At 57.0% G+C, this 24,489-nt stretch overlaps 9 protein-coding genes across 9 annotated transcripts; 6 read left to right on the top strand and 3 right to left on the bottom strand.

The window, feature by feature from the left end:
- Window positions 1-1,597: 1,597 nt before the first annotated feature.
- ACO1O0_000703 (uncharacterized protein) lies at window positions 1,598-3,193 on the top strand (the record flags this gene model as incomplete). Its single annotated transcript, XM_083190200.1, has 3 exons — window positions 1,598-1,619; window positions 1,649-2,157; window positions 2,420-3,193. 3 exons carry the CDS (start codon window positions 1,598-1,600, stop codon window positions 3,191-3,193), a joined length of 1,305 nt encoding a protein of 434 aa, XP_083054059.1.
- A 1,797-nt stretch (window positions 3,194-4,990) lies between these two features.
- PRE6 (proteasome core particle subunit alpha 4) lies at window positions 4,991-6,018 on the top strand (the record flags this gene model as incomplete). The annotated part of the gene is made up of 5 exons (XM_083190199.1): window positions 4,991-5,021; window positions 5,076-5,082; window positions 5,135-5,187; window positions 5,240-5,627; window positions 5,688-6,018. The coding sequence occupies 5 exons, from the start codon at window positions 4,991-4,993 to the stop codon at window positions 6,016-6,018; spliced, it is 810 nt and encodes a 269-aa protein (XP_083054058.1).
- Window positions 6,019-6,208: 190 nt separating this feature from the next.
- Window positions 6,209-6,729, bottom strand: ACO1O0_000701 (CHY zinc finger protein; the record flags this gene model as incomplete). The annotated part of the gene is made up of 3 exons (XM_083190198.1): window positions 6,209-6,528; window positions 6,621-6,664; window positions 6,725-6,729. The coding sequence occupies 3 exons, from the start codon at window positions 6,727-6,729 to the stop codon at window positions 6,209-6,211; spliced, it is 369 nt and encodes a 122-aa protein (XP_083054057.1).
- A 616-nt stretch (window positions 6,730-7,345) lies between these two features.
- On the top strand, window positions 7,346-9,832 carry SSL2 (P-loop containing nucleoside triphosphate hydrolase protein; the record flags this gene model as incomplete). The annotated part of the gene is made up of 1 exon (XM_083190197.1): window positions 7,346-9,832. The coding sequence occupies one exon, from the start codon at window positions 7,346-7,348 to the stop codon at window positions 9,830-9,832; it is 2,487 nt and encodes an 828-aa protein (XP_083054056.1).
- Window positions 9,833-12,001: 2,169 nt separating this feature from the next.
- Window positions 12,002-14,964, top strand: TRK1 (cation transport protein-domain-containing protein; the record flags this gene model as incomplete). Its single annotated transcript, XM_083190196.1, has 3 exons — window positions 12,002-12,101; window positions 12,163-13,898; window positions 13,948-14,964. The coding sequence occupies 3 exons, from the start codon at window positions 12,002-12,004 to the stop codon at window positions 14,962-14,964; spliced, it is 2,853 nt and encodes a 950-aa protein (XP_083054055.1).
- A 380-nt stretch (window positions 14,965-15,344) lies between these two features.
- On the bottom strand, window positions 15,345-17,660 carry ACO1O0_000698 (VPS9 domain-containing protein; the record flags this gene model as incomplete). Its single annotated transcript, XM_083190195.1, has 3 exons — window positions 15,345-15,533; window positions 15,608-17,285; window positions 17,347-17,660. 3 exons carry the CDS (start codon window positions 17,658-17,660, stop codon window positions 15,345-15,347), a joined length of 2,181 nt encoding a protein of 726 aa, XP_083054054.1.
- Window positions 17,661-19,657: 1,997 nt separating this feature from the next.
- Window positions 19,658-21,676, top strand: ACO1O0_000697 (uncharacterized protein; the record flags this gene model as incomplete). The annotated part of the gene is made up of 5 exons (XM_083190194.1): window positions 19,658-20,137; window positions 20,212-20,480; window positions 20,577-20,823; window positions 20,888-20,930; window positions 21,027-21,676. The coding sequence occupies 5 exons, from the start codon at window positions 19,658-19,660 to the stop codon at window positions 21,674-21,676; spliced, it is 1,689 nt and encodes a 562-aa protein (XP_083054053.1).
- Window positions 21,677-22,142: 466 nt separating this feature from the next.
- Window positions 22,143-22,709, bottom strand: ACO1O0_000696 (NADP-dependent oxidoreductase domain-containing protein; the record flags this gene model as incomplete). The annotated part of the gene is made up of 1 exon (XM_083190193.1): window positions 22,143-22,709. The coding sequence occupies one exon, from the start codon at window positions 22,707-22,709 to the stop codon at window positions 22,143-22,145; it is 567 nt and encodes a 188-aa protein (XP_083054052.1).
- A 382-nt stretch (window positions 22,710-23,091) lies between these two features.
- Window positions 23,092-23,965, top strand: ACO1O0_000695 (uncharacterized protein; the record flags this gene model as incomplete). The annotated part of the gene is made up of 2 exons (XM_083190192.1): window positions 23,092-23,212; window positions 23,337-23,965. The coding sequence occupies 2 exons, from the start codon at window positions 23,092-23,094 to the stop codon at window positions 23,963-23,965; spliced, it is 750 nt and encodes a 249-aa protein (XP_083054051.1).
- Window positions 23,966-24,489: the final 524 nt, after the last annotated feature.

Raw genomic sequence — 24,489 nt, 5'->3', positions numbered from 1 at the left:
ATTATTACCATATGTGGCCGGGCAGTATTCTCGCCGGCCAGCAAAGATTTCATATCACGACGCCCTCCTCGGCAATCTGGAATCATTGCCGAAGCGTTCTGGCTGTCACACCAAAATGCCGCTTGCTGACCGTTGGCACACCACTCACGCCCCCTACGGAGGACCCAGTGGCCAGTGCTGCAAGAGGTGCGGTGAGGCGCGATTCATAATGACCGGACCCGCCAATGTCATGATGCTATTTACGTTGCCTATTAATTAGTCATGGTGAATAGCCACCAGGTACGGACGGATACAGTAGCTCGAGATGACAGCCCTGGCCTAATGACGGATACTTGGCACTTTGTATGCAGGACAGGTTCCACAACGTCAGCTCCATGGCGTCGGGCCTATGGCCAATGCAAGGCAACCTCCTGTCATAAAAAAAAAAGGTGCTGGGAATGGTCGAATGAGGCCTGGAGGATCCCCAACTGCGTTGTCCATGCCGTCCCTGAACCCTCGTGGTTGCTACCCACCCTAGGATCCCTGTGATCCCTCGGCCGTTGACCGACCTTCTTTGGGGCCCTCACTGGACGCTCACTGGTTTGAGTCTCATGAGGTGAATCTGGGCCCCTGTTCAGCTCCTCCACGACCGCAGCCAACCAGCACCGCCCGTCGACCTCCCCTGTCAGCCCTACGAAACCCACCGCTGCAGCTTCCTACGAATCCTAATCCACACAAGCTTCCCAAGCTTCCCAAGATTCTACCCAAGCTTCCGAAGCTTCTCGGCCCTGTTAAAATACCATCGTCACTGGCCAGGCCCCCCCCAGGCCCGTGTTACTACTATGTACAAGCCTGCAAGTTGGGGAATCTTGGGGGCCAATCTAGCCCTCCTCCACTCTCCTCCCCTCTCCTCCCTCCCACCCCCATGTCCCGCCACGGCCGAGGAAAAAGGGGAAGCTAATCACTTCAAGGCAACGTGGCCGGCTGGCTGAGGCCCGGGGTACATAAGTACGTAAGCAGTGCATAGCACCAGAACGTCAGGAGCCCCATAAGGCTGGGAGGGTGAGTGTCTTGGGTGCTGTCGTAGGATCCAATTCGCTGGTGCCGTTACCGTATGTGCCATCCGATGCCATGGGATGGATATTAGGTTACCCATTGGGGTGCCATGTGGTCTTAACGGGCTCGGACGAACGCCCTCTATAAGGGGTGTATTCTCTCTCTCTCCTTAGGTGGCCCTGCAGTGGAGCGGAACCACTCAAATTGGCACATATACGAGCGCTTAGCCAATCGTTAGCATCCCGACGTCGTTTATAGATCTTGTGAGAAGAGCTATATAACACTCCTTAGTGAGCGCCGCTAGGACTTTCACCAAACTACTGCCTTACCAAGGCTCTCCTCCTCCTTCCAAATTCGTCGCTTAGCAGATGATCCTGAGGGCATTGCGATTCCAGAGCGACTCCAGAGCGATTCCAGAACAAGCACCATCATGGTCGGCGTCCCGGGAAAATATAAAGGCTGCGAAACGTGTCGGCAGCGAAGGGTAAAGGTCTGTCGAGGCATACCACCCTATTGTGGACAACGACTGATCGGGGTTTTTGGCCCATTCTATAGTGCAGCAATGAACGCCCACACTGCCAGAAGTGTATCAAAAGCGGGAGGGAATGTGAAGGCTATGAGAGGGAGATGGTCTTCATCACAGGCACGCCGGAGAATAGAGGCCGTGTTGCGTCGCACCCCAGGAAGACCCCGTCCCTCTCCTCCTCCTCCTCTGCGAGGGGACGGCGCCTCAAGGCCGAGACGGGAAGCACCCCTGAACTGACAACCCCCGAGCGCACTCCCGAGCCCCAGGGCGCACGGAGCTTCCAGGGTCTCGCGGCCGCTCCGCCCCTGGCGTCGGCCTGGGAAGACTACATCATCCTTAGGAGGAGCCAGGGCACCGACTGCTATGCGCTCCTGACAGCTCTGCAAGCGCCCCTTCGGGGTGTCTCGTCGAGTGGCGCGCATTCGGTCGACGGCGACGTGCCCTTTATGATATCGCTCGCTCCCTACACTCCAACAGAACTCCCCATGATGACCGGGGGGGACATGTTCAACGCCAGTGCGCGCTGCCTGGTGCACCTCTCGAGCGCTGACGGTGGCGAGGGACCAGCCCGGAGCTACTGTGTCTTCCTATCCGAGGTAGGCATACGGTTGCCCCGTGTTCAAAACGTGCTGGAACTCATGCTAAAGACGAGGACGTGAAAAGCACACGCTAGAAACACCCGCAGACCTGGGCTTCTCGCAGCCTGTTATCGGCCCCGTGCAGCGTATGGGCCCCCAGCACTATACATGCTTTCCGAACCATCACTTCTTCGTGAGAGTATATCGTCCGATGACGGTAAGTTACCTATACAGATAGATTCGGCGTTATGTGGACAAAGACTAAACCCTAGTAATCTAGATCAGCGCTGCCTTGTTAAAGCGACGGGCCACCTTCCTGTCGGACGCAGACTGGACGACGACACCTTGGGTGATGCATCCCAAATGCCCCCTGGATCAGCTCTTGGATCTGATTGCCTACCTCCCCACGCTGCTCGAGCGATCCGACCAAATAGCAGAACTCCAGCCCACGCTGTCACGGCGCCATGAGGCCCAGCAGATCCTCCAGGGCTGCCTCGCCCTCGAGGCTCGATTCGAGCGCTGGCTGCAGCTGGCCAACCAGGGAACCCCCGAGCAGCCTCTGAGCTACTGGACCGAGGCCACGCCCACCGGGAGCCACCCCTTCGCCCACACATACGCCTTCCGTGACAACGTCACGGGCATCATGTTCCTGTACTACTGGATGTCGCAGATCCCGCTGCGCCGCTGCATCGACGCCTTATACGGCATCATCTTCCTCCCCGTAGTCGATTCGTACCCAGACATGTGGCCGGAGCTCCCCGCAGCCCTGCACCTCGACGACCCGACGCGGTACACGCAGACGCAGATGCGCGAGCTGGCGGCCAACATGTGTCGTGGGCTGGACGCTGCGTTGGCGGCCACGACCCAGCCCGACATGCTCGTGGCGCCCATGACGATAGCCCATGACCTGTATAGCGACGTCAATGCTACGATCCAGGAGGGCTTTCCCGAGATCCTGTGGCTCGAGGCCTTCAGGGCCCGGCTGGTCGAGAAGGGGCAGCACTTGGCGTCGGTGCTTCAGGCGAACAGCTGGTTTGAGATTGCCAGGTACTAACTGACTGAGTTGAACTTTGTACAACAAATGAAAATAAGACATGGTATATGGTTTTGGAGAGGGATAGAACGGCTGGGTCAGGATGGGACATAGATACCTTGGGCAGGGCTGCGTGCTGGACATGACGGGCCCCATATGGAGCACAGCGGTTTGCGATGGCTTTGTACTAGTATATATAACGCTTGTGGGCAGCTGGACTGCCTAGGATAAGTTCTTCTCACGTTGATTAATTTTTAACACGATATATGTCTGAGTGGTTATCAATCGAAGTGCTGATTGCATGTGGGGAATTAATGCAGGAGGAGTACCTAGCTGAGTAGTGTTGGAGATGACGTCTCGATGTCCATCTTATTCCTCTGAATTTTCGATATTACAGATACTAGCTGAAACTAGCATTTGAGCTGAAACTCACATCTGAGCTGGAATGGCCCCCAAGTGGATAGTGGTGGTAGGGACATCAGCAGCTTATTACTCCTTCGCCGAATAAGGCACACGATAATTGGGTGAAGAAATCGAGACCGGCACGGTGCAAGACATGTCGGCTCAATAGGCCTCCGATATGGGTTCGGTCGATGATGGTGGTCAAGCTCACAGCGCTGGACAAGTCTGCGAGAGAGAGGGATGCCAAGCCCGGCTGGAGTTTAGTGACACCACGTCAGCACGAGACTTCTCCATGACCATCGAGCCTCTATCATTGCACATATCGGTCTTCTCGTGGGCGGGTAAGTGGAACTGGCTACCTGTGCTCACTTGCCTGTACTTACACTAGCAGCCAGATTCCCTGTGGCTAGGAGAAACGATTCCACGCTTGCAAGTGGCGTGTGAGATTCCCACTAGCACGTCCTCGAGTGAGAGCCTTGGAAAGGGTACGGGAGCGCCTCAGGATATGCAGCAGCTCGCACCAGATATGTGTGGATCTGCAAGACTCCTCGGCGTCTACGCCTACCCGCGTGCTTGATGTTGGGACTGATTAGAGCGATGATATTAAACTTTGTGATCACGGGGGCTTTCTTGAGCCGGATGTGAGCCTTAGTAATTGCTGTGGCAAACACGCTCTGATTCGGGCCTTGTCAACAAATGCGGATGAGCATCGGAGGCGTATATGATGGCTCCCAAGTTCTAAGAGGCCGTCTCTTTCACACGGAAACTTGGAATCCGGTTCTCGTGGATCGATAGCCTCTGCATCGCCCAAGACGATCGCGACGAATGGGCTAGAGAAGCAGCCAGCCAGGGTGGCGTCCATCTACGAAAATTCATGGCTGATCATCTGGAATTAGGGGTGAGGAGACTGCCTTGGGAGGGCTCATCCTTAGATAGGAGGCGGAGAGCTCCGCGAAGGGCTGCGGGGTGTTAGCGAATTGGCTTAGTTGAGATTACGACACCGTCCAACGTCAAAACCTCGTAGTTTGAGGACTTTATGCGGTTGATTTAGGGAAGACGCTCTTCCATATTGTGTGACGGAGAACAGGGGAACACACGAAGGACCGAAACGGAAGTCCAGTAGAAATGCAGTGGTGTTGATGTTTGGGACCAACGGGCCCGCCGCTACATTTATCCGTTCGTCCCCCACGTAGCGTTGGTGGGCAGCTCCAGACAGCTTCAGCATCACCACAAGGCAGGCAGGCTGCAGGACTGACGAAGCTCCACTGCCTCCAGCGTGTACCTCCCACGACCGCCCATCGCCATCCTCTAAACCGCAACCCAAAAACGACTCCCCCCTCGCCTTCTCAATAGCTTCCACGATCACCATTCTGCCAAGCCTGAAGTGTCGCCCAAGGCTTCCCATATCTAGCAATCATGGCCTCCGGATACGACAGAGCTCTGTCGGGTACGTCCCCCCCCTCAGTGTTGCTTCACTTGGCGCGTACTAACTGATCAACAGTCTTCAGGTTCGTTACCAAATCCGACATTGATCTTGAGTATCGTCTAATAGCGAGATAGTCCCGATGGCCACGTCTTTCAGGTCGAGTATGCGGGCGAGGCTGTGAAGAGGGGTGCGTTCCATCCATCACCGATGCGGGACACTACCGCTTACGTCTAGTACAGGAACCTGCGCCGTCGGCGTCAAGGGCCAGGACTCCGTTGTCCTAGGATGTGAGAAGAGATCGGCCATGAAGCTCCAGGACACCCGAATCACACCCTCCAAGATCCAGCTCCTCGACAACCATGTCGCCCTGGCCTTTGCTGGCCTCAACGCCGACGCCCGTATCCTCGTTGACAAGGCGCGCTTAGAGGCCCAGTCCCACCGCCTGTCCGTCGAAGACCCCGTTACGATTGACTACATTACCAAGTACGTTGCAGGTGTGCAGCAGCGGTACACCCAGGCTGGTGGTGTCCGTCCGTTCGGCATCAGCACGCTGGTTGTTGGGTTCGACAAGGGAAGCAAGGTGCCCAGACTGTACCAGACGGAGCCCTCGGGCATCTACTCTGCTTGGTAAGATTCCTGGTGCACGCATCTCACAGAATCTCGGCCATCAGGCTAATGATTCAATAGGAAAGCGAATGCTATCGGCCGCTCGAGCAAGACGGTCCGCGAGTTTCTGGAGCGTAACTACAAGGAGGATATGGACCGTGAGGCTACCATCCGACTGGCCATTAAGTCGCTGCTTGAGGTGGTTCAGACCGGCGCCAAGAACATTGAGATTGCTCTGATGACCCCGGATGCGGAGATTGAGATGCTCGACACGGACGAGATCGAGGATTACGTCAAGGAGATTGAGGAGGAGAAGCAGGAGGAGGCGGCCAAGAAGAAGACCGGACGGACTCCGGGGACTGGCAGTGCGGCCATCCTGACGCGGGGTCCGGATGACTCCTCTGCGGATTAGAGGGTGACTGTAATCGAAATCCATAGAAAGAAGCGGTCTATGTTTAGGCGCTACGCGCTGTGTACCAACAACTATAATGCCGGGCATGTCTTAAATCCTTTTCACGTTGCGTCTTGCGTGACGCCAGCAGTTTCAAATGTCTCCCAACGCCGTATGCTAAATATCCCATATTGGCCGAATACCCCACTCGTCAACCAAGCTTGTCCGCCTCGGTGGTCGGGTCGAAGATGGTCCTCTTCCTCTGGTCCTGCACACGCTCATCCTTGAGCATCTTGGAATCCATGCGCACGTCGTCACTCTCGATGGAAAGGGCGGCCTTGGGGGTCTTGGCGTCGATGACGAAGTGGTTATCGCAGTGGGGGCAGTACTCGTCGCTCTCCTCGAACTCCTGGGCGTCCTTGCGGAAGCACTTCTTGCACTTCTTGCACGCAAAGATCATCTCGAAGGCTTGCATCAGCTCGTGCGACTCCTGCTCCTGGTGGCACTGTGCACAGTCGAACCACTTGCGGCCTATTGGGATCCAAATGTTAGAACAGAGTTGACTCAGCCCCCCCGTGGCTTACGACTATATGGGCCGGTTCGAGGGTCGGGCAGGAACGTACAGCATGGCGAGCGGATCGCGACTTGGGCGTTGAGAATGTGCTTGCTGTGACTTAAGTGTCAGGGGATGCCGGGTCCTGCTAGGGTTTGACGAATGTTTACTTACCACATTGTGGCTGATATGGGGAAACTTTTTTTTACCTGGGGATTTGCCTTGTATCTCAAACAGTGTTTTGCGCGGTTCGCTGCGACTCGTTGGGAATGCTTGGGGGTTTCGATAGCCTTCGATCTGGGGGAAGGAGGTCTAAACTTTTGGCGGGGTGCTCGCCTCCCGCCACTTAGCGGGACATGGCTGACAAAATCCTTGTAGGACTAGTTAGTGCACATATATCACCTATGATGTCCACTAGTAAATTTGTCAACTACATCTGGCAGTCATTCGTATGATGCTGCCCCAACTTGATCGTTCGTAATGATATTTATCAGTGCCAGGGTTTTTGTCAATTTGCATCCGCATGCCATAGAATTTATCAGTACCGTAGTTTGTCAAGTTGAATACTACGTGTTATCACAACTACCTAATCACTCGCAGAAGTTTTCCCCGGGCTTCTTCCACATAACTCTTCATTCGACCAACATTAGTCATCCGCTCCGTTCGGATTCAACTGCTACCTGCTGGTATTTGATACCAGCATAGCCCCATCCCCTCTGGGCTTTTCACTTGCCACTTCTTCGACATCACACGACACTCGATCTCTGGACCGGGTTGTCACGGCACCTTTCCAAGATGCCGCCAAAGAGGAAGGCCGAAGGCGCCGTCAAGGGGGATGCAAAAGTTGGGAGGTCCTCACGCATGTCGACGCCTGGGGCTGCGACGCCGCGCAGCATCGAGAGCGCCGAAGGGTTAGAAGACGATGACGCGCCGGTCGACGAGGTGCTCGAGCGCGACATCGACAAGAATATAGACCAATTCTCGCTGGAGCGGTATCAAAAGAAGCACCACGTGCGGGAACCGCTCCCGCACATCTTCGGTGACCGTGATTTCTCGTACCTCGACCTGAAGAAGGACCACCAGAACCGACCGCTCTGGATCGACCCTCAGAAGGGCAGGATTATTCTGGAGAGCTTCAACCCGCTGGCCGACCAGGCTCAGGATTTCCTCATCACAATTTCCGAGCCACTATCGAGACCGACGTTCATGCACGAGTACGCCCTCACGACGCACAGCCTGTACGCCGCCGTCTCCGTCGGCCTGTCTCCCCAAGATATCATCAATACCCTCGACCGGTTCTTGAAGACGCCACTTCCTGATGAAATCCGGGCTTTCATCACAAGCTGCACTAAGAGCTACGGCAAGGTGAAGCTTGTCCTAAAGAACACCAAGTACTACGTCGAGAGCCCGGATCCCGACATGCTCCAGATGCTGCTCAAAAACCCCAAGATTGGACCTCTGCGGGTACAGGGAACCGAGGAGATTACAACGTCGGCCGCTCCCAAGATTGGGGGGCTTGTCATACCCGGTACAGGCAATGCCGCCGGCGTCAAGCAGGCCAATGGGCTGCAGCAGACCGGTGGCGAGCAAACACAGGATGGCCAGCCCGTACAGGAGAGCGACGTGTTCGCCACGCTGAACGAGGAGGACGACGATGACCAGGAGGTTACACACTCTTTCGAAATCGCAGACAAGGACGTGGAAACTGTTCAAAAGGAGTGCTTGAACCTGGGCTATCCAGTACTCGAAGAGTACGACTTCCGCCGGGATGAGGTTAATGCGAACCTGGACATTGATCTCAAGCCCGGGACACAGATTCGGCCGTACCAAGAGAAGAGCCTGAGCAAGATGTTTGGCAACGGACGAGCCAAGAGTGGGCTGATTGTCCTGCCCTGCGGTGCTGGTAAGACTCTCGTGGGGATCACTGCTGCCTGCACCATCAAGAAGGGCGTCATCGTTCTCTGCACCAGCTCCATGTCGGTTGTGCAGTGGAGACAGGAGTTCTTGAAATGGTCCAACATCAACCCAGACGATATCGTCGCCTTTACATCAGACTCGAAGGGGAGCATGTTTACCGGCAGCACCGGTATCGTCGTCACAACCTATTCCATGGTTACGCAATCGAGAGCGCGGTCGTACGACGCGGAGAAGATGATGAAGTTCCTCACCGGCCGTGAGTGGGGTCTCATGCTTCTCGATGAGGTGCACGTTGTCCCTGCCAACATCTTCCGAAAGGTCACCTCGTCCATCAAGACGCATTCCAAGCTGGGGCTAACAGCGACCTTGCTCCGAGAGGACGACAAGATCTCGGATCTGAACTTCCTCATTGGGCCGAAGCTGTTTGAAGCGAACTGGATGGAGTTGTCTAAGCAAGGCCACATTGCCAGAGTTCAGTGCGCCGAGGTCTGGTGCCCGATGCCGACCGAGTTCTACGATGAGTACCTCCGGGCACCGTCCCGCAAGAAGAATCTGCTCTACATCATGAACCCCAGAAAGTTCCAGGCCTGCCAGTACCTCATCAACTACCACGAGTCGCGAGGAGACAAGATCATTGTCTTCTCGGACAATGTGTACGCCCTCAAGGCATATGCGCTCAAGCTTGGAAAGGCGTTCATCTACGGAAGCACGGGGCAAGCAGAGCGTCTGCAGGTGCTGGAGAACTTTCAGCATAACCCACAGGTCAACACACTCTTCCTGTCCAAGATCGGAGACACGTCACTGGACTTGCCCGAGGCGACATGTCTGATCCAGATTTCTTCGCACTACGGATCTCGTCGCCAGGAGGCACAAAGACTGGGTCGTATCCTTCGAGCCAAGCGACGAAACGACGAAGGCTTTAACGCGTTCTTCTACTCGCTGGTGAGCAAGGATACCCAGGAGATGTACTTCTCGTCGAAACGGCAGGCATTCCTAGTGGATCAGGGGTATGCTTTCAAGGTGATCACCCAGCTGGCTAATATCGAGAAGACGCCTGGGCTGGCATTTGCGACGCCCGGCGAGCGAAGAGAGCTGCTGCAAAAGGTGCTGGTGGAGAATGAGACCATGGAAGATGAGGACATCACAGATGACCTGTTTCACAGCGGAACCATGGGTCGGAAGCAGAAGAAGGGAGCGCGCCGAACTGCGGGCACGTTGGGCGAACTGAGTGGAGGCCAGGACATGGCGTACATCGAGCAGAACAAGAGGATGAACCAGTCGCTCAAGAAGGGCAAAGGGAAGAAGGAGAGCCATGCGTTCTTCAAGAAGATTGGGCGAGAGAATGCCCGGCGGTCTGCGCAATAGATTGACTACTACTACTAGGTATATTACCAGTAGTACTACCTTGGGATTTGGGTACAGGTACTCGTATATATTTACATGGGCGGAATTGGCGTTTTGACGATTATGGGTTGGAGCGAGTCATTGATACGAATACACAGCACTAAATTGGAAAATAATATCGATCATTTCGCAAGAAGACCGATTGGCATGAAATTAGGTGCATGCGCACCTCTCTCACATGCCGGTAGAAGATAGGCTGAGTATGACACCATTGGGGGAACTGCCGTGATACCAGTAGTACCGATGGCAGTACGAGTACTTCCACGTACCATACTCGTAGCGACTGACAGGTCGTATGCTGCGTGGCATTGATGCTGGAGGCTTGGCTGCATACGGCCGCGCTCACGCCGCCAAGTAGGGGATGCTAAGGGCACGGTGAAGTGGCTCGGCTGTCATGATGGTGAAGTACGAACAAGATGGCTGCGGGCGACGGGGGCGGAGCATGTAGCCAGCTATCGAGTGCACCAGCAAGAGTTTAGCACTGGTGACATCATTGGGGCTGGAGACGTGCCCAAGTTTGTGCAGCATTGGGTTCTTGGTCCGAGTGTCTTGCATAATTCGCGTGCAGCACACTGCAGGAAGAGACGCAGAGTGCGGAAAGCGACGGGGGGTGGGGGTCGTTTCGGCGGTTCGCCCTTGGCAGATTTTCAAGATTGCCAAGGTCGTGACCACTTGACGACGATGACGAGCAAGGCCTCGACCTGGTCTCTTCTGGTCTCTTCTGGTCTCCCCTGACTGTCACTATGGGGGCTGAGTGACGGCCTGACTCATTTGCTACACTGCTAATAAATATTTGCACACATTATGCAATAGTCTTCTGAGGTAGCCATGGGATAGTGCCCAGAGGAACTAGTTGAAGCTTGTTTCCCAAGTCGTCCGGTTGGCAGAGACTGCCTCCCTACTCGTACTAGGGAGAAGAAAATCAGACTTTTGGCTCTTTGCAGGATGTGGCGGTGCGCGTCATGGTGCCTCGGCCAAGGCTCATAGTATCGCCCTCTCCGTCTACGAGTACCATCTTGCATCCCGTCTTGTTGAAGGGCTGTCTCACATTTCTCGGCCGCTGTCAGAAGACTGGCCCATCAAGGCCCATCAATCCGATAGCAGCCAAGAAGGGCTCCTCGGAGGCCGCTGTGCCCCACAAACCATTTGATCTAGTACGAGTTTACTGCCCAAGCACCTACGCATCACGTAGGCCGTCGCCCGCTCCTCTCCTCCCGTGTCCCGTCTCCTCCTCCTCTCCTATTATCAGCCTGGAGCAGGGAGGCGGTCTGGCCCCTTTCGATATCGCCATCAGCTGCATAGATTGCACGCGAGGGCGCCCTGTGCGACAAGACGGGAACTGGGAAAGGGACCCCAGCTCTGCAGCTCCGCGTACCAGACGGTCTCCTCCTTACAGGCGGCAATTGCCAATCGCCCAGACCACTTGGCGCGCTGAACCCCCCGACCTCAGCCGACTGCACTCTGCAGCGAGCAGCAGCCAGCCACCAACGTGCCGCGGACCCCGTCTTCGATTCGACGGCGCACGTTCCAGGGTCTGGCCTCATCATCATCAAACTCGCAGTCGGGTCTGACAGGCATTCGGGTTGCCAAAACTCCCAGGTTCCGTTCCCAGGTGGCCAATCCAGCCGTTGAGGAGCGTGCTCAGACCACCGAAATATCGCAGCCTCACAGGCCACTGATAAGCCGAAAACCTGCAAGTCCGGGATTCCCACCCTGGGCGCCGACCGACGCTCTTGCCTTCCAACAACACGCAACAGGGCATAAAATTTCTCTCCCGGTCTCGCCATCCTCCAGTCTCTCCAATCTCTCCCGCATCTATCCTCGTTTCCATTTTATACGAGTAGAACCCATTTGTCCTCTCTACTCGACTCGCAGTGCATCCGTTGGCATCCGTTGGCATCCATTCCCCTTTCAACCCGCCGTTGACATAATGATTCTTTGTCTTGCCGCCTCTGTCTCGTCCTCGTCTTGGACGCACGGCTGACAGCGATCGGGGCTTGCCAAAGCTGCAAGGGGGACAAAAACATAATTCACAGGCAGCATTTGCTCGAATAGCATTTATACTTGGGACCGCGGTACTTTCCCACACCATCTGTTCATCGCGGGCGCCCGAGGCTCTGTTTCCCAACCATGTTGCAGAAAGCTCGGAGCTACCTGGAGGCCAAGTACGAGGCTCTCACCTCCCTCTTTGCGTCCAGGAAGCCTCACTTCAACTTTATCACTGCCCACTGTTCGTGTCACCCCACCACGTGGCCCCCACCCTTCCTTTCTTCTCTAACCGAGACATGCAGACTTCTGGATCATTGGCGCCACCATCATCGCCTCCGTCATCATCTATGGCGCCGGCCGCGGCGAGCTGCGCTACATCGATGCGCTGCTCTTTGCCAGCGGCGTCAACACCCAGGCTGGGCTCAACCCCGTTGATGTCAACAAGCTCAACTTGGCCCAGCAGATTACCATGTACATCTTCCCCATGCTGTCCAACCCAATCACCCTCCACGGATCCGTCGTCCTTCTCCGGCTGTACTGGTTCGAAAAACGGTTCCAGAGTGTCGTCCGGGATGCGCGACAACGCCGTACCACCCTGAGCAAATCTAGATCAAAAGCCCGGGGTGACGTTGAGGGCGCCAGGGAGGGTGTCAATGGTCGGGACATTACCGTTGTTTCGCCTATTTCCGGGCGACCGCCCAGGGTCACCAACGACGGTCTCGTTTTACACGATGCCGGCCATGGCGAGCAGTCTCGCAAGAATCAGAATGGCAGCGAAGGGAGTGACACTGCTGTGACCGACCAGGAGCCGGGCCAGGAGATGGACCCTGCAGAGGGGAAGCAGCCAAGCAGAGGGGCCATGGGGAACGATGACACTGCGCCAAACAAATCTCAAGGAGAGGGGGCCCAGCAACCCCATGACCATCATGGTCCGACCATCACCTTTGCAGATACCGTTAAGAGAAGTGACGGGGTTGAAGATGACCCCATCAATTTCATACGCCGTCGATCCAATACCGAACACATCGCCATTCTCGAGCGCCAGCGCAACCAAGACAATGAGGTCCTCCGCATTCCAGGACCGCGAGATGCAGAAAGGGGTCTCGGTCCGCGCAGGCTCAATGAGGAAGATGAGCATGAGGATGGTCAAACGCTGTTTGTGCCCAGAACTCGGGAGTCGCGCCCAGATCAAGCTACCGCCGACTCGAGGAACATGCCGCGCAATCCCACCATCACCATCGAAGAGCCCAGCCACCCGAAACTCGTCCAGGAGCTGAGTGACGATGCCAGGGTATTTGGAAGCACCCTGGAGGCTTTGAGGTTCCGGAGGCCGCGATTTCTCAACCGGGATCAGCACAAGCTACACGAGGACAATGAACCCCCGCGGGCGCCTCGTGCCGGACGGGCCAAGACACTCGAGACCCTAAGATCCGCGCTCACGCGGGACAAGGCGGACGACATGCCGTACTTGAGCTACACGCCAACCATGGGTCGCAACTCTAACTTTGTCGGTTTGACTCTAGAACAGCGAGAAGAGCTGGGCGGCATCGAGTATCGGTCCCTGCGGACCCTGGCCCTCATCCTCCTGGGATACTTCTGGGGTTTCCAGCTCCTTGCCCTTGCTTTTCTACTGCCTTACATTATTGCAAAGAACTATTATGGGGAGATAGTCACCAGGTCCGGCGTTTCGCGAACTTGGTGGGGCTTCTGGACGGCGAATCTATCCTTCATGGACGTTGGCTTCACGCTCACACCCGACAGCATGATTTCGTTCCAGACATCACAGTACGTGCTAATGGTGATGTGGTGGTTCATCATTATCGGCAACACTGGATTCCCAGTCATGCTACGCTTCATCATCTGGGTTATGTCCAAGCTCGTCCCCAAGGGTTCGGGGATCTGGGAGGAGTTGCAGTTCCTCCTGGACCACCCCCGTCGATGTTTCACGCTATTATTCCCATCAGGAGCCAATTGGTGGCTCTTTTGGATATTGGTCATCCTGAACGTGTTGGATTTGGTGTTTTTCTTCGTGCTCGATGTAAGTTGACTTGATCCTTGGCATGTACCAGCGACTGACGAGGCCAAAGTTGCATTCAGCCGTTGTGGACAAGCTATCTGGTGGCTCGCGCGTGGTCAATGGATTGTTCCAGGCCGCATCGACCCGGACGGCAGGCTTTGTGTCTCTGCCCTTGGCAGAGCTTCACCCCGCCATCCCTGTGCTGTATATGCTCATGATGTACATTTCCGTCTTCCCTATTGCCATTTCCATCCGGAGGACCAACGTTTACGAGGAAAGGTCGCTGGGGGTGTACCATGCGAAGAAGGACGACGACGACGACGACGACGACGAAACAGATCTCAACGCTAATCCTGTGTCCTACGTCAGCAATCATTTGCGTCGCCAGCTTTCTTTCGACTTGTGGTACGTCTTCCTCGGCTTCTTCATCCTTGCCATAACGGAAGGAGGCAAGTTGAAGAGGAAGGAATTTGGCCTCTTCGACATTCTCTTCGAAATTGTCAGTGCCTATGGCACTGTCGGCATGAGTCTCGGCGTCCCCAATGTCGACGCCTCTTTGTGCTCACAGTTCAGCACTATTGGCAAACTCGTCATTATTGCGATGGAGATCCGAGGGCGACACCGCGGCCTTCCCTATGGCCTCGATCGAGCCGTCATCCTACCTAGTGAGTCTCGGTTCAAGCAAGAGACCGAGGAGGCGCAGCCGCCCTTCATCCGCTCCAACACGGCCAACTCGACCGCCATGTCGGGGGCCCAACGCCGAGGCAGCAGCGCCCATCGCGGTCGCAGCCTGAGCAGAGATCACGACCATAAAATTATCAGCCGCTTCTTGCACCCCGGCCCCGTGGTGCCACCCAGCATCGTGCATACCCACCACCGTACCAAGTCGAGTGGATCAGATGCACTGTCCAGAGTCTTCTCCTTTGGGTCTAGACGGCCGCAATCGTTCCACACTGCCGTGGTGGACGATGAGGAGGAGGGCGAGAATGCTGACGGGCTTGCACCTCTACCTTCGAATGAGTCGCGGCCGCAACACCCTCGACGAACAGAGTCGACGCCCCACATGTCGACGATTGAATGGGGATGAGACATGTATCAGTGACTTTTTGGGGTATAATTTTGTGCATTTGTTTCGGCCTACCGAGACGTGTCTTGGGAGTATTACTGCTAGTATATTATTATCACTGGGAAGGCATAGATAGACCTTGCAAATTTGGGTCGGGGTGCCTGGGGGCGTATCGTGTCCGGCGTCACTATGTAGATTTCGACTCGACATGAATTGTAGTAATTTTTACCACTTGTCAATAAATCTTATACCACCCACACATGATATCTATTCACTATCCCCATTACACCAACTACGCTTCTGGCCTGACAAAGTCGGGCCTCCAAAAGAGATGGCTATGCAGTGTAGCAAGGGAAGAGACCAAAAAAAAAAATTCATTACAATGACCCAGTCGCCGCGAATCACTTCTCCTCAAACGCATCCATGTTCTTCAACGCCCCTGCCAAGCGGCGGTAGTCCTTCAGCAGATCCAGCACCTCGCTCAGCTTGAGATCCCCTGGGTTCTGCAGTTCCATGAAGCGCTTGTTCGGGGGTGCAATCCTCGGCGGTGCCGTCTTGGGCGGGAGCGCCGCGGCGATGTCGGGGAAGGCCTTGAGAGCAGTCAGTATCTAGTGGCAGATGTAGGGATGCCACCGTCGCGGGGGTGGGGAGATATTGTACTCACAGTTGCCAAGTCACCCCCGTCGGCCGTCTTGCTCGGGTCGTTGGACGAGGCGGGAGGGTTGGACGCGTTGCGGCCAAAGGAGCGGATCATGCCAATCTGGTTGGACAGGCGGGCCATGGGGTTGAAGGAGTTGGTGATGTGGGTGCGCATCTGGTCGAGCACCGGGGGTGTCTGGCTCGGCGGGGGAGGAGTCTGCTGCGAGGACTTGGCCGGGTCGTCGGGAAAGAGTACCTTGTTCAGCCTGGACGAGCTGGCGCTGCGGCCGCTCACGGCACTATCCGTGCTGTGGTCGCGGCGCCCGCTGATGAGGTTGAGGACGCGGTCCTCGCGCGCCACGGGTCTCTTGAGCCGGTCGGCCTCCTCGTCCTCTTCCTCGGGAGGGGGTGTGCTGACGAGCTTCCGGGCGTCGTCGAGGGTCCTGGGCACGGCGATGGCCTCACGCGGGCTATCCTGGCTCTCGCGGAGCTTGCCAATCAGGAACTTGTAGCTGTCGCCCAGGCTGTTTGACACCGTCTTGAGACCCTGGTCAGCTGTGGCGAAGACAGCGTCGCTCGCAGCGCCAAAGGCCTGCGCAGGAGTATTGACTAGGTCACTCAGCCGCCGATTCCTGAGCGTATTTGTGGGTTTGAGCCCCGATGGGGAGGCTGTTGGTTTAGATGCCGTCGCATCGACCTTGGTGGTCTCGGTGGTAGCAGGTGTCAAACCCTGGGGGTAGGCAGGGGGGAAGGTCTCCGTCTTTGGGGTCCCAGGCCGGTTCTTGGGTGGACCAGAAGGATGCTCGTCTGATCGCAGAGTAGCTAGGTCCACGGTCTGGAGGAAACTGATGGTGGCTTCGAGATTTGTGATGCAGTACGCCGCTTCGCCAGTGAGTTTGGGCTCCCAACGGAAGTGATGTATGAAGCGAGTGTCGCTGATAACGTGGAGGTTCTCGGGGGGCAGGGTGATGAGGGTGTAGATGAGCATCGGCATGATCTCGTCGGCCGACGCCGAGGGATGGAAGTGAGCTAACGTGTCGACGATGCTCCGATGTGCCGCTTTCAAGTGGTTGAGCTTTCCGAGGGGGTACTTGGACTGATGCATCCGAACCAGGTCTACCCTGGCCTGCTCCAGCCGTTCTCGAATCTCCCCGGTCCTCTCTGCCGTTGTTTCGGGGGAGTCGGCTGAGCCGTCTCCAAGGTCAACCCCCAAGTCCGCCGGTCCGATGCCCACAAGAGCCAGGGCAGCCGTCTTGGACCGGAGCTTGTCGTCAAGTGCCTCGTCCTGGGTGCTCTTGTGCCGGTATATGCGGTCGTAGATACCCTCGCAGAGTCTCCGTTCCACGGCTTCCTCGAGCAAACGGCGCTTCGACTCCATCGCTCTGCGCGCTTGTTTGCGGCCCGCCAGCTCCTCGGTCGTAATCATCTGTTGCTCCTTCTCATTCTTGGGTTTCTCCTTGGCGCTGAGCGACGAAGCCTTGCTCCTTAGACGGTTGGCGGCGGATGATATTGAGGAGGAGGAGGGCGCCGGAGAGGCATCGCGGCTTTGCCTTGAGGCGAGGGCGCGGATGTGAGTGTCGATGTGTGAAGAGGCTTGGGCGTAGAAATCTTGGAAGCGCTGGGAAAGCTTATCGATGCTGGGGGGTGTCGGGTGGACTTTGGCGCCAAGGGACTCGATGAAGCTGGCGATTTCGAGGTCAGAACTGGGGTGATATCGGTAGCGCGGCCGGGATCAGAACACACCTATCCGTCAAGGTGACCAACTCAATGGGCAAGACGTCGAGCTCGATGGAGGCGCGAGCGGTCTCAATACCGTCCTCAGCGTCGCTGTTGTCGTTGGTCTCGAAGGCATCGGAAGCGTCCGGCTTGCCGCGGGCCCTTTCCACAGGCGAGCCATTCTGGAAGGTCTGGGCCCGTTGGGGGGGCTTCAAGCCAGCGCCGCCGTCGTGGTCATCGCAGTCGTCGCGATGATGCTGGGGAGAGTCGGAGGCCAAGCGCCGTGCAGCCGGGCGCGCGGCTGGGCTCCTGTCGGGGTTCTGCGAGGCCATGAATCGGTGGGTAGAGCTGTACACGTGCATTGTGAGCAACGCATGGCAGAACAACGGGCAGGGTGGGAGGTGAAGACGTTTGCGCGGATGCTTACCTGCGAGGGGGTTTCGCAAGCCCAAAGTCAAAATGCGGTTGACTTTAGAATCAGTGAGACAGTGTTCGGCTCGAGACACGAGGACAGCGGAGAGGCGAGACACGAGGCAGTTGTGGCCTCGTTGGCTTGCGAGTTTGCGACGAAGGCAGTCGAAAGTGGGCTGTCGCAATCGCAACGCGATAAGTCGACCAGCGCTACGCGACGGTACTACCACGTACCTAGTAGTACCATGTACTGGACGAGGTTGGTCTTACGACGGTGATGTGCTGCAGATGAAAGAAGGAGGTGGATGGGCGCCTGGAGACAGTCGAGTCAACGCATGATGCAAATACGAGTAGAAATGGAAGCAGAGCTGCAGAAGAGGCCCTGCGACGGTGAGACGTCTGGTGCTCGAGGGTTATTCCTAGCCTCAAGGACCATGTGTCACGTTCATCCCGTGTGTCCCGTCCAGTGCCAACTGCCACCAGCCACTGTCGACTTGTCACTGTCGACTTGTCGCAGTCAACTTGTCGCAGTCGACTTGTCGCTGTCGACTCGTCGTCAATTGTCCGGTGCCCAAACAGGATAAGACCGCCAGGAGTGGTATCCAACCAGCCCTCGCCAATCGCGACTTACATGTTCCATCGCAGTTCATCCGTAAACCAGCGCACCATTCCGAGGATCAGTCATCATTGCGTTTGGTCGAGCTACGAGTACATCTTGCCTGGTCCAAGCACCTACCCTGTATGGCTAGCCACCTACCCTGTATCGCTCACTGGTGGCAAATGGTTTTGTTTATCGTATTCCAACGCCCATTGCAACCTGCAGACAGATATGGTACCTATTTCATCGACTGCCAACTGCTCCTATCGATCAATTTCTATAGGGGATTGACAAGGATATCATCCAATAAGGCGCCCGCCGAGAAAGGGAAAAAATACATTTCCCACCTCCCATAGTGCCCAGTATTACGGATACCCACCCTAAGATATAGGCCGAAGCAGCTAACCCTAACCTCATAGTGTAGTAGTATCAGGTCAAGGTGATCGATCGACAGTAGCAGTTGGCAGTCAATGAGATGCAATCACATGGCACAATAACCTTATTCCCAGACTGGCTGACGACTCTGTGGGGATGACGGGCTGACGGGGGGGCTCCATGTCGACTTGTCGGAACCGATCAATAGAGTGTCCAATACTATCGGCAGATACTAACTAGCAGTTACTCGTAGGCAGGCATGATACGTAATGTCAGCTAGTACGAATACTAGCAAGGCGCCGGGTATAACCTGGAGGCTACAAGTACGGAGTACACGGACAGAGTTGGCTATGCTCGGCAAAGCCTGGGTCAACCGAGATCGATAACCGGTCGACCGGAAAGTCCATACAGACCTGGCACGCACCGCTTCACCTGCCAGGGGGTTGAGGAATTGGTCCAGGTCGTGATGGGCCGCATGGCGTGTTGTATTACTGGTATCCCGATGGCGAGGGCGAGACACGCAGCACAGACACGGGATGTTGAGCTCGACAAAGTTGTCAGGTCGAATCCAATGGCACTACTCGGGTATACCTGGCAGATCTCGGCTCTCTCGCCTCCAAGCCTGGGGGCAGGCACAAGGTACAAGTACATGTACTATACATGCGGGGTAGCTGGGGATAGCCCGGGTCAGGGGCGATACAGGGGGTCTTTGCCCCAGAATGCCGTCACTGCGCTGTACCTGCACATGGCTGTTCTCCACACGACCTGAACGCCCCCAGATGGCGCTGGAGGACCGAAACGCGGAATGGCGGGCAGACCCTGGCGCTCCAGCAGAGTCCAGCTCTCATCTTCTCTTGTACAAATAGTTGTGCCAAACCCGGCCGTTTGCTTGTCCAGATTGCCGTTGTCCCCCGTCGTCCCTCCTCGCCCCCCCATCTTTTCCCTCCTCCTCCAAACAGACTGCCACCACCCACCATGTCTGGCGCTCCCTCCCGCATCAAGTCCATTCTGGGCCACCTCACCTCCAAGGGCGATCCTCCCGCGCCCCCGCCGCATATCCACCACCTCTCACCGACCTTCTTCCTCGAGCGCGCCGCCGCCATCGAGCCCCAGGCTGACGCCGTCTTCCACATCACCACCAACGGCGTGCCTCTGCGCCGCTCCTACCAGCAGCTGGCCGACCGCGCCCGTGGCCTCGCCTACTACATCAAGTCCCACGGCTTCCGCCGCGTCGGCATCCTCGCCCCCAACACCCCCGCCTTCCTCGAGTCCATCTACGGCATCGTCGCCGCCGGCTCCGTCATCGTCCCAGCCAACTACCGCCTGCGCGAGGATGACGTTGCCTACGTCTTCGACTTTGCCGAAGTCGACTGCATCATTGTGGACCAGGAGTTTGTCGGCCTGCTTGGCGCCTTCCAGAAGAAGAGGCCCAGCGTGCCTCTGATTGTGGATTTGGTAAGGACATGGATGGGACTATTCGTCCATGGCGCTGGACTAGGAACATGATCCGCTGACACGTGCGCCGTCAGGACACCGACGTCGACGAGGGGGCTTACGACAAGGCCGTGCTAGAGGGCCTGGAGTACGACCGCGCAAATGGAGCCGCAGGCTGGACCGGCCTTCACTCGCACGCCGACCACGAGGATGACGTCCTTGCCATCCCCTTCACCTCGGGCACGACATCGCGCCCTAAGGGCGTCGAGTATACCCACCGCGGTGCCTACCTGGCCGCTCTCGGCAACGTGATCGAGTCCAACCTCAGCCACGGGAAATGCAGATATCTCTGGACGCTTCCCATGTGAGTCTATTGTGGCTACCCCCCCCTCCCTCACCCGCCGTATTTTGGCGGCTGGGTTTCTATAGGACTCTTGACTGACGGTTTTGACACACAAAGGTTCCATGCCATTGGGTGGACGTTCCCCTGGTCGGTGGTGGCTGTCCGCGGCCTGAACGTGTGCCTCCGGAAGATCGACTACCCGCTCATCTGGAAGCTGCTCAAGGAGGAGAAGATCACGCACTTCAACGCCGCACCCACTGTCAACACCCTGCTGGTCGCCGCCAAGGAGGCAGTGCGCCTGCCCGAGCCCGTCCGTGTCACTGTGGCCGCCAGCCCACCCAGCGGGCACCTGTTTGAGCAGATGGTAAGTTCATCCCGCCCATCTCTCTCTCTCTGGGTTGAATCACCAACTGACACGCCACTAAAAGACCAATCTCAATCTTATCCCGGTTCATGTGTATGGAATGACTGGTAAGTTGCAACATCACAGGCGGCCCCCCCCCCCCCCCCCCCCCCCCCCCCTTTTTTTTTTTTGTAAGGTCTTTTGCTCACTTTTGATTGCTCCAGAAACATACGGCCCCATCACCAAGTCATACCACATGCCCGAGTGGGACACCATGTCCCCCCAGGACCGGTACGCCAAGATGGCCCGCCAGGGCCACGGCTCCATCGCCAGTCTGCCCATCCGCGTCATCAAGCCCGACCAGCCCGAGGGCGTCATCGTCGACGTCGCCAAGAACGGCGTCGAGGTCGGCGAGATTGTCTTTGTCGGCAACATCTGCGCCAAGGGGTACCACAAGGACGAGGAGGCCACGCGGAAGCTCTTTGCCGGCGGCGTCCTCCACTCGGGCGATCTTGCCGTGTGGCACCCCGACGGCAGTGCCCAGATCTTTGACCGTGCCAAGGACATCATCATCTCGGGCGGAGAGAACATCTCCTCGGTCGCCCTCGAGTCCATGCTTGTCGAGCACGAGGACGTCCTCGAGGCCGGCGTCGTCTCCGTCCCCGATGAGCAGTGGGGCGAGCGGCCCAAGGCCTTCGTGACGGTCAAGGAGGGCAAGACGGTCAGGGGGGAGGATATCATCGCGTGGGCCAAGGGCGAGAGCAGGATCAGCCGGTTCATGGTACCCAGGGAGGTCGAGATTGTCAAGGAGCTGCCCAAGACGAGCACGGGAAAGATCGAGAAGAAGAAGCTGCGGGCGATGGCGGGCCAGTGACTTTGCAGGCGGTGCGATGCGTGGCATAGAAACGGCGTTCGGAGTGTGTATATAGTAGCGTAGCGAGACTACCCCGACAGAGTCGCAGCGACATGATGGAGGCGATTAGTGTAGATACAGCCTAGTTTACATTGGAAGGAAACAGAGCGCCTTGCGCCCCTTGATCGAGGGCATCTAGCAATTCCATGTCACCTGGCCCGAGTTCAAAGTCAAAGACGTCAAGATTCTGTCTGATCCGTGAGGGAGCCTGGCTCTTGGGCAACGGTACCCACCCCTTCTGGAGACTGTATCTGATTAGAACTTGGGCGGGAGACTTTCCGTACTGCTCGGCAATAGAACAGAGTGTTGGGTCGGAGAGCCTCGACCCCCTTGCGAGCGGGCTGTATGCTTGGACAATTATACCTTGGTCCCGGCAGTACTTGGCGAGATCTCGCTGCTGGCACCACGGATGGAGCTTGAAATATTGTCAGTAGGAGAGCGGAGAAGAGCCCCACGGAACGGTAGCTCTGACCTCGATCTGATTCACATGCGGTGGCCATATCGAGGCATGCGCCTTCATCTCCTTGATATGCTGGATGCCAAAGTTACTCACGCCAATGGCCCTTGCTCTCCCCTGGCTGTGCAGTTTCTCCAGGGCCTCCCACACTTGCCTTATAGTGTGGCCCCCGTTGAACCTGGGCGTGTGGATGAGGAACAAGTCAACGTAGCCGTCCGGGCCATCAATTCTCCTTACACTGTCTAGTAGCTGTTCGTAGACGGACCCCTCGCCGCCGCTGGCCTTTTTGAACTTGGTGGTGAGGAAGACTTGGTCCCGCGGTACGGGTGATTCACCGACCGCGTCGCCGACCTGTGACTCGGACCTGTAGAGCTGTGCGCAGTCTATGTGGCGGTAACCTGCCTCGAGGGCCGTGAGGCAGGCCTCCTTGGCGGCAGACGGGGGGATCTTGTAGACGCCATAACCCAGGCAGGGCATGGGCGCGGTGGTACGGGGGATGGGGATGGCATCGCCAGGCGGGAGCGTCGTGCTGCCCATGTCTCTGAACTCTATTGCACGCTCATCGTCGCCTGACTGGAACCGAAAGAGGCTGAGCTGAAGCTGTAGTGAGGAGCTGCAAACGGAATTCCCAAGGAGACCCACCTGGGGGAGTCGGTAGTGGAAGTTGTGGAACTTGTGGGACCAGCCCAGCTAGCTCTTAAGAGGTGTGGCCACTGGCGGTTGACTGCAGTGTCGTCACTCAATGACACAGGAGCTCCTCCATTCCTCAATGCCTTCCTGCCCAAGCTTTTAAACTTCTCCCTCCATCACCAACCTCTCACTCCTGCCATCCAGCTTTCCATTGGCATCCCCCCCTGCGTATCCATCGAGGTTTTTTTTTTTACAAGGTTGAGAAGAGGCCCTACGGCATCAAGCAAGCATGACTGAGCTCCGGCCCCTGCGGGGCGGCTGCCAGTGCGGCCGCAATCGTTACATCATCGCCGTTCCCGAGGACGGCCTGGACGAAGCCCAGGTGCTCTTCAACACGGAGCCTGAACATCGTACGTATCCCCAAGAAGCTTACAGCGGGGGGACATTGGCCCCCCCTAGATCTCTTCTACGAGCACACGAAGCATGAGAAGCAAAGGAGAACATAACGAGGACGGAATCTAATACAGCAAGCAGAGGTCTCGCTGGCGACGCCGCTGGCAGCCTATATTCGCGTCCCGCTGTCGTGGTACCATAGCACCACGCACGCCTTCTTCCCCGACGAGACGCACGCCATGATCCGCCGCGTCTACACCCACCCCAGCCACAGCTACTCGAAGCGGCACTTCTGCGGCTACTGCGGCACCCCGCTGAGCTACTGGTCCGAGGACCCGCGCAGCGAGGCCGAGTACATCAACCTCACCCTCGGCAGCCTGCTGCGCGAGGACCTGCGCGACCTGGAGGACATGGGCCTGATCCCTGACGCGAGCGACCTCGAGGACGAGAGCGACGAGGAGCCGCAGAAGCAGCTGCAGCAGCAGCTCACGTCGTCGGGGTCGCAGGCGAGCCGGGCCACGGCGCTGCGCCAGTCGTACGGCGTACCGTGGTTCGACAGCCTCGTGGAGGGCACGCGGCTGGGCAAGATGCGCCGGAGCCGCGGCGTGGAGAGGTCGCACGACGGTCGGGTCTGGGTCGAGTGGGAAGTGATTGAGTATGACGACAGCGGCAGCGGCAGCGACGTGGATGTGGATATGGGTATGGTAAACCCTGGAAAGCGGAAACGCGATAGCTCAGATGTTGCAACAGGCACGAAAGAGCGATCGTAACGAACCGCGGCCATGCCGAGAGACCACACACCAAAGAAGGACACCGCGTTGGGCGGAGGAGGCTGGACGACGGAAACGGACGAGGAAACACGGCGACATATGGGAGGTTGGTTGTTTACCAAAGGCGGATAAAATGGCACAACGGCGTTCAGAAAATTTCGGAGAAATACTTGGCTGGGATCAATAAGCTCGGAGACAAACAAAGGACGAATTTGGCGTTTCCAAAGTGGTGGAATCTATCCAACCCCATGCGGTTGTGGGCGGCAGCAGTCGATGCTCGCACGATTCACATCCTTGGGCGGATAGTCTATTCGTTGCAGGCCTCGCAAGCACCGCACGATAGAGGATGGTCAGAGGTAGGGCTGGGACGGTTAGCCAATGATACAATGAGGTTGTTGAAACGGCGATGCGTGTCAGGAGTCGCCAAATGCCTCTGCCAAAAGTTCTGCAGAAGGATCCGGGGAGGCAGCGTGACTTCCGGGCGAGTTTCTCATGCCGAGGGTGCATATTGTTCCGGTTCGGCA

The sequence above is a fragment of the Amphichorda felina genome (genome assembly GCF_050947745.1).
Source record: "Amphichorda felina strain 45539 chromosome Unknown scaffold_1, whole genome shotgun sequence".
NCBI lineage: Eukaryota > Fungi > Ascomycota > Sordariomycetes > Hypocreales > Bionectriaceae > Amphichorda > Amphichorda felina.
The sequence above is the reverse complement of the archived record's forward strand: the minus strand, read 5'-3'. Positions and strand labels throughout refer to the sequence as shown.